Raw genomic sequence first — 8,247 nt, 5'->3', positions numbered from 1 at the left:
ATACAAGACAGGGCTGTCACTGCAGACCCCCTCCCTTCTCCCTGATGCAGCTGGGGTCTCCTGGTAATTGCTGGAAGAGGAGGCTTCTGGCTCAGGCCCAAGGGGCAGGTCAAAGGGCACCGTGGAGGTGTTGCTGAGGGAGCCTGGAGGACATGAGTCAGGCCAGCCAAATTGCCAGGTTCTCCCAGGCACTCACTGACCTTATAAAGGCGCCTCTCCCTGGTGGCTGCCAGTTGCTGGGGGACATCCAAGATGAGGACCCTCCTGGTGGTGTTGCTGCTGGCTGCTGGGTGTGCTTCTCTGGGTAAGGCACTGGCTGCCCCTGGTTTGAAGGGAGGCAGGCGGCCTCTGGGGAGGGTTCAGGAGCATGGGGCAGGCGTGACTTCTGAGCTGAGAGAGAAGGTACCTCTTGGAGTGCTGGCCTGGTGAGGAGGCTGCAGGGAGGTGCAGAAGAGGCTCCTGTGGTGGCTCCCGGCCAGTCAGATTCAGAAACCTCCTCCCTTTAGATATGATGTGGTACCTTTCAGGCTCTTGTGGGGGGGATTGTAAAAATTAGGGTGAGAAGCTGTAGGTGCATGAAGGGGAAGTACCCTGGGTACCACTTGTGAGTACTGGGACCTGGGATTTAGCGGATTTAGCAAGAATGGTCAGCTGCTCTCCCTCTTCCCAGGATGAGGTGCTCAGGAATGCAGGATTCTTGCTGCTAAATAAGAAAGGAAGGACTTGGGCAAGCCAGACTGCAACCCCTTAACACACTCTGCCCTGCCCCTGATGACCTGGTTTAGGGACAGAAATGAATCGGGGTGGGGGTGGGTGGGAAGGGTGTCCCTCAGCCTGTGATTATCAGTAGAATAATTATCATCTCCAGGATAATTAACCCCATCAGTTTCCCCTGAGCTTGGGGAGGGGCGGAGGGAAAAGGAAAACAGCCTTGGGCAGCATACTAGCCGCCAGGTGCTCATATAGGGAGGGACAGTGGGCGGAGGGACAGTGGGCGAGGGCCTGGAGAACAAGGGGGAGGTCAGGGTCAGGTTGGGGGATTGCTTAGAACACAAGATCAAGGACACCCATCAGGAATGGCAACCCTGGAGGCAAGAAGCAGCTACCAGGCAGGAGGCTGGGAGGGCTGAGTCAGAAGGTGGGGACACTGACTGGCCGGACACTTTTGTCCTCAAGGCTCAGCTTTCCTGAGAGGTTGACCTTATAGCATTCTTGCAGGATGCTGCCTTCTGGAAACTTGTTGGGGCTCTGAAGGCTTAAGAAGAACAGCCTAGGAACTCTACCAGCTTCTAGGGCAGAGGGTCTCTGGGGACCACAATGAGGAACCTGAGGTACTATGAGGTCCTTGTCTAGAATAACCTAGGAGTGTCTCCCCAGACAGACAGGACTGGGGACTAGTATACAGAGATACTGCATGGGGTGAGACAGGATAGCCAGGAGACACTGCCAACGAGTAAGCCATTTTTCCTGAGGGTTCCAGAGACCCTAACCTGAGAAACGTGTATCTCTTATCCCAGAAAGGAGTTCCGCAGACACCTCCCAACTCTCAACACAGGGCCACCACAGCTTCAACACTGATGATTCTTTATGTGGGAGGTGTGATCATCCAATTCCATCCAAGCAGGTGTGCATTGCCTAGGACACCTGTTACCTGACACCCTTACAGGGAAACCCCTAAAGGACGTTCCCCGGTCCCCTATAAGACACTTTTACCAAACACATCTGCTATTCAATACCCTTAGATGAAACTCCTACTAGACACTCCTTGCAGGACACCCCTCCCAAGGCCTGGCCACAGAGACACCTGTCCAGCAGCCCAACCCCTGCACAGAGCCCCTAGCATGTCCTGTGGCAGCTGAAGGGTCCTTGCAAGTCTCCAAGATGGCCTTGTCTCTGCAGCCCTACACCTTTGGCCCATGAAACTGTTCCCAACCACACATAGAAATCCACCCGTGTTGTACCCAGTCACAAACCATGTTGCCTCGCAGGAGTCACCATGGAGTAACCATTGTACCTTCTGCCCCCAGATGCCCTTACAGGAATCTCACTGCTCACTGAATCAGCCATGCCTAGGTAGTCTGTGTTCTCTCAAGGGTCTGTCAGTTTTTGTAGCCAATGGCATAGCATCTGGAGTCACCTATCTCTGGAGCCTGCCTTCTCCCTAGCACTTCGGTCTTCAGCCTGGAGGTGTGGGCTACCAGCAGGGCCTTAGGAAGAATGGGGCAGGGCCAGACTGTTCCTTCCCTCCAGATGAACAGCATCTAAGTACCTACTGATGCCTAGAGACACAAAGTCATTAGAGCCAGCCTGCCCTGGCTACTAATCCAGCTGTCCCTAGCCCTTGAAGCTCCCTTCAGTCCTCTTCTAGGAAGGAAGGGCTAGGAGCCATGTGCTTTAGGAATTCTGTCATTTTACCGTCCGAGAAAGCTGAGAACTCTGTTATTCCCGTGTTATAGGTGAGTACAGCATGGATTGCAGCAGGGATAGTGGGTTAGAAGCTCTAAGTCGGCCCTCTTTATATCGCCTCCTACTGCTCCATGCTTGCCGCTGCCTGCCTCACTCCTCCCCATCCATGCACCTACCTACCCATCAGTCCACCTATGTATTCATGTAAACATCCATGTGCCCAGGGACTCATCCCTCCATGCACTCTTTCACTACCCATCCATCTGCCTGTCCACCTGTCCATCCGTTCCTCTGCTCATCCATTCACATGTCTGCCTGCCCAGCCATATAACCGCACCCCATTCATCCATCCATCCATTTGTCCATCTAGGCATCCATGCTTCAACCTTCTACCCACCCATCTACTCATCGAATGGCACATACACTCATCTCCCCATCTATCCATCCATTCACCCCTTCTCCAACCCACCCATCCGCACAACCATCCATCCACCCACTCCCTCATATCCAGACATGCATCTGCCTACCCATCAGATCTCCTGGTTTAGCTGACAAGGCTCTACTATTCACTAATGTTCCCAATCTCCTTAACAGAGAGATCAATACAGGGCAGAGAGGGAGCTTTAGACCGAAGATCTCCAAGTCTAGCCTTAGGGCAGCTTGCCATAACACCCCACACCTGCCTGTTACTCAAGCTGACATTTTGATACCAACACACACAGGGCCAGAAAGGACAAAGGGTGGAACTCTCAGAATCACTACCAAGAAGTTCCTAGCTTCTCAGACCCGCCCAGAGGGAACTCCTGCAGGGAGAGGAAGGTCAGAGAGCACGACCTTGTGTGGGCCACTAGGCAGGCAGCTGGGCACTTAGCCCCAGCTCCAGCCCAGACTGATGGCCTGTGCTTCCCCCCAGCCCGGGCCCTGTTCTGCCATGTGTGCTGTGGGCCCGAGAACTGCGAGTCTCTCGTGGAGTGCGCCTTGACGGACAAGTTCTGTGTGATCACTCGGTCCAGTGAGTACCCTGGGCCACGCAGGCCCCATCCCACCCCACCAGAACCACACAGGCACTTCCTGGCCCCTTTGACCTCTTTCCAACCTGTACATCAGAAGCCCTTGGTCTCCCCACTCCAGACTCTAAGGATAATATCACTCTCTAGTCCACACTTTAAACTAAGCTAAAGATTAGGTGGGAGAAGGGTTGGGTATAGGCTGGCATGTTAAAGGTACCAACATCACACCCTGCTCTTCCAGGTCCATTTGGACCCTTCCTGCTCACTCAGATCCCTGCCTCCAATCAGGTGGCCATCGCCTCTGCCCCTGGGTACCCTGCCGTTACTCCAGAAGTCAATCCTGCCACTGAACAGTACTCTCCTTCCCAGGACAGGCCCTCTCCTTCATGTCCCACTGTGCATCTGGTTCTCTCCTGAGCAGTGGGGCTGAGTTGGAGCCTAGATCTTGTGTATTTGGCTATGATGGTGGCTGTAATGGGGTCCAGGATTGGTGCTGGAGTGTAGCTGGGGACGGGGAGTCACTTATCTGAAGTGGTCCCAGAAGAAAGCATGGGTGTATCAGAAAGGTTGACAAACCTTTCAGACTCTGAGGACCCAGGTGGACACTGTCGCCTCTAGGTCTAGAAGAGTTTGGGAGTACTCTCTTTCCTGTTGCCATTGGAACTGGGTCATGAGACCACTGGCTCAGGTGAATGGAAGTTACTATGATCACTGGGAAGCTTCTTCCAAGATCCTATTCTGAGAGCAGGGGAAGGAAATCAGGTGGCTTCACAGTGACCCTGGTCTGTCCATCAGAACAGTTTCCCACAAATCCCAGTGGTGACTTGGAGTTATCCCTATTTTATGAAGAGGTGGTGTCCTGGTGGCGTCATGCGCTTACCCAGCCCAGACCCTATGCAATACTCCTGTCCACACCCTGGCTGGTTCTTGTGCTGTTTCACTCAGAGCACTCTAGAAGGAAACATCATATATATGCTCCTCCACTGCCTCCAGGACCCTCCTCACTCTGCGGAGGAGCATCCTTCACAGAGGCAGCTGCCTTTAGCTAACCAAGTAGTCCTACAAGAGGCAAACAATCAGTGGGACGCAGGTCCACAATTGCCCAGGGCACGAGGCAAGAGCAGTGAGGATGAGATCTTTGCCCAGAAATAGGTGAGTGCCACATCAGGACCAAATCTAGCAATGACATAGCAGAGGGGCCCTGCTGAGGCCAGGATGGAAAACAGTGAGGGCCCCCAAGAATCCAGAACTCAGAGTACCCCAAAGCTCCATCCCTGCACAAGAGCTTCTCTCAGGCACTCCTGGGTCCTGTCCTGTCCGTGCCCTTGCTGGCACTTGCCTTTGCTGAGCATGTGTCTATCTGGCCTGTTGTCTGTCCGTCCCTCTCCCTGACTGTCTGCTGACTGTAGGAACACTGAGACATGTGGAGTCATTCCTGTACTCCAGGACCTCAAAGGTCACAGTCAAGCAGAGTTGAAGGCTAGCCTTCAGAAGGCATCAAGAAGTTCCCTGGAGAAGCAACATGGGTTGGGGACAAGAGCTTTGGGTGGGAGAGTCCATTGTGGGTAGAAAGAGGCGTCTGTTCCCACCCCCATCTAGTGAAGTGACATGGGCAGGCCAAGAACCTTCCTGGTCCCAAGATGAGGAGGGAAAGGGGTGTGATGGCATTCGTGGTCCACTGCACCTGTGTGCCAGTCCCATGGGGTTGGAGAAGCATCTAGCTGCTGGGTTTCCAGGGAGAGAGAAAACAGGCTGATTACCAGTGCCAGAACTTTCTCTCTAAACCCTGGCCACATGGTGGTGCCGTGGTGTTCATTATCTCCTAGGAATTTTTCACACACAGCCACTGAAGCAACTTTCCTTTTGTCTCATCTGGAACAGCAAATGTCCCTACTTTAGGACTGGGCATTTACTGCAAGATCTGAAGAAGTCTAGTGCCCCTTTTGCCCCAGGCTGTGTCTGTGTGGTGCTTCCTGGACCTGGACAGGCAGCAGCCGCCAGAACTACCTGCCAGTGAACTTGGGTTCTCTTTTGTCCAGGAGAAGTTGCAATCCATTCTGAACCTCTGTGCCCTGTGTTGCCAAGCACCACTGTTCAGAGTGGTACTGAGCTCACCCACTAACTACCACCAACTCTCCTCACATCAGCACAGTTCTCAAACTATCCACAAATTCCTCGTTATCCTAAAGACAGGCTGAGGTAGAGGCTATTTCCACCTAGGTGGGGAAACTGAGGCATAGGAAGATCAAGCATCCTGAGATAGTTATCCCACCTCCCTCATACAGTGTCTGTGCTAACTACATGCCAGAGGCCCCTGCTCCCAGAACCTCTGAGCAGTGCAGGCTAAGGGCAGCTACTTACTTTTCCAAGGGCCGTGTGTTTTCAAGAGTCCTGCTATCCCCACTGTGTGTGCAAGCACACAGTACCTCATCCCCCTTTGAGCATGCAGACAGAGAGCAAGTCTTGCCCAGTGGTACTTCCTGAGATGCCCTCAGCCCAAGTCAACTTCTCCTCTCCCAGGGGCCCTTGCGAGCCCTGCCTCTGATTTTCTCATGGATTATGAACCCTAGGAACTGCTGTGCAGGCCGGGGAGCCATATCACTCAGTCTTGTCTGGTCTGGACCAGTCCCAAGAGGTCTGAGAGCTAAGTAGGGCACAAGCCTATCTTCTGGTATCTGAAACCTGGAGCAGGAAAGAGTGGGGGAAAGAGAGGAAAGGATTGTAGAACCAGATATCTCTCAGGAAAGGGAAAAGAGAGGGAGCTGAGGGACCCAGAAACTGAGAGAGGGAGGGAGGGAGGGAGGGGGTCTTCAAGTCCCTAGCCCCAGATGTCACAAAGTCCAGCCCATCAAAAAGAAGACATGTCCCCACAGTCACTGAGGAAGGACACCCACTCACAAGGTTCTTTGGGACACCCCAAGCTGCCACCTCAAACATGCGGGAATTACCTCAAAGCATGTAGCACAGACTGCAGGTCCCTGGAGAGCTGGCTGGGTAGTAACAGCTGTGGGGGCTGTGGTCACAATACCCATAGTCATTCCTCCTGTTTCCACAGCCAGCCCTGGCGGAATCCTGGTCATGAAGTCCTGCGCGCCAACCTGCCCCAACAGCACCGTGTCTTCCGATGGCCGTGCCCTCTCTGTCTTCTGCTGTGAGGGTAGCCAGTGCAACCGCAGCGCTGCCTCAGACCTGACCAGCAGCCTTGGGGCCCTCTGGGCCAGCGCCTCTGTCAGTCTACTGTGGGTACTGCTTCGAGCTGCCTGGTGAGGGCCTGGGTGGCCTTTCTCTATCATCGGGGTCTGTTTGCAGCCTCAGAAGCATCCTACACCCACCCAGCCAGGCTGTTAATCTCTCTCTCCATTTCCTCCAAGACACACTCAGTCTTCCCTTCTCTCGCAGAAAGGAAATAGCAGCACCTGCCCCGAAAGGTCCCAGCTCCCCTCCTGCCTCAGGGAATCCTCTAACAGGGCACATGAACACACCTCCCCAAGAACCCCCACTTCTATGAGACCTCAGACCTTCGCTGAGTCCTGGGAGTTCCTAGCAATCCTCAATGTGAAGAGCTGCTGTCTCTCCCAATGCCCTCCACCCTCATTTCAGGAGCATTCAACGGACATTAGGCTTGGCATTTGTACTACCCTCTCCGTGACTGACCCACTACATGGCCATCTGAACCCCTGGGCCTCTTCTATGCATGGAGTAACTGGTGTGGTGACGTGATTGTATCCACCCATCCATGCACGCATACACCCATTCCACCCATCCATCCCTTTATCTATCCACACATCCATTGATGCTTGCATGCATACACCCATGCATCTAGTTGCACAGACCCATCAGAGTCTGCCTAATAGGGCCTTTCGGGGTCTTCATCTGGCCAAGTTCTCCAGCCTAGGGACCCTACTAGTTCCTGTCCAACTGAACACAAACTTTTAAAAGGTCCCCTGACTGCCCTCTGGGGGCGGGGATGGAGGAGGCTGGTCACCTATGGCTTGGTGTCAGGCATTGGAATAGGTGCCCGTCCTCTCTGGGCATTGGGAAATTGCTTTGTCTCCCTGGAAGCACCGTTTTGTCAGCCCTTCCCTGATGCTGTCCTAAAAGAAAAATAAAAGAGTAAGTCTGCTTGGTCCAAGGTGTTGGGTCTTGGGGAATTCTGGTCCTTGGTCAGCCTCATCCTCAGAGGCAGGCATGGCACTTGAGAGAGGGCCAGGAGAAGTTCTTACTGCAGAAGCCCAGGAACAAGAGTGGTGCCCTGCCTTACTCTCTGCCTCCTGTGTTTACACTGGGTCTCCTTGGCCAAGATAGAGGGAACAGACTTCTTCCACACCCCAAGTAGGGTACCCACAGGGTCCCCTGATAACCCTTCTGAGCTGTGATGTGTCTGATGCTGCTACTGCACTGGCAAGATGCTCATGACCTTCACGGTGGCCCCAGGACCTCACAAGTCCTTACCCTGGTTGGTGGCATGGGAACCCTCATCTTTATGGACAATCACCAGGCCCTGAGACCACCCAATGCCACGTCTCCTCTGCGGAGTTTTGTTTCCCACCCCTGCTGCTTTTTCCTATCGCTGTAATAAAATGTAGTCGGAGAAAGTTTATTTTGGCTCATAGCTCAAGGTCTAGTTCATCATGGTAAGGAGGTCAAGGCAACCAGAGCTTAGAATATCTGACCACACTGCACCCACAGTCCAGAAACAGAGCTCAGCCTCCCTTCCCTCACCTCCTGTATCCCTAGACAACCAGCCAGAACACACCCACAGATTCCCTGCTTACCACCCTCACTTAACCCCAGACCTCTACCTCTCTGGCGTCTTCACTCATCCCAGAAG

The 8,247-nt window shown here is 53.7% G+C and overlaps 1 protein-coding gene across 1 annotated transcript; it reads left to right on the top strand.

Annotated features, from left to right (window-relative positions):
- The first annotated feature begins 252 nt into the window (after positions 1–252).
- LOC121136256 (lymphocyte antigen 6E-like) lies at positions 253–7,538 on the top strand. The gene is made up of 3 exons (XM_040736443.1): positions 253–304; positions 3,320–3,418; positions 6,472–7,538. The coding sequence occupies exons 1-3, from the start codon at positions 253–255 to the stop codon at positions 6,681–6,683; spliced, it is 363 nt and encodes a 120-aa protein (XP_040592377.1). The 3' UTR covers positions 6,684–7,538.
- Positions 7,539–8,247: the final 709 nt, after the last annotated feature.

This window comes from Mesocricetus auratus, unplaced genomic scaffold (assembly GCF_017639785.1).
Source record: "Mesocricetus auratus isolate SY011 unplaced genomic scaffold, BCM_Maur_2.0 Super-Scaffold_100055, whole genome shotgun sequence".
NCBI lineage: Eukaryota > Metazoa > Chordata > Mammalia > Rodentia > Cricetidae > Mesocricetus > Mesocricetus auratus.
The sequence above is the reverse complement of the archived record's forward strand: the minus strand, read 5'-3'. Positions and strand labels throughout refer to the sequence as shown.

What these genes read in the sequence shown, in the direction of transcription:
- LOC121136256 (XM_040736443.1), top strand. Translation starts at nt 253, where the DNA reads ATGAGGACCCTCCTGGTGGTGTTGCTGCTGGCTGCTGGGTGTGCTTCT. An exon ending in TGCTGGGTGTGCTTCTCTGG is followed by an intron (nt 305 to 3,319) that starts GTAAGGCACTGG and finishes GCTTCCCCCCAG; the next exon opens with CCCGGGCCCTGTTCTGCCAT. An exon ending in CTGTGTGATCACTCGGTCCA is followed by an intron (nt 3,419 to 6,471) that starts GTGAGTACCCTG and finishes CTGTTTCCACAG; the next exon opens with CCAGCCCTGGCGGAATCCTG.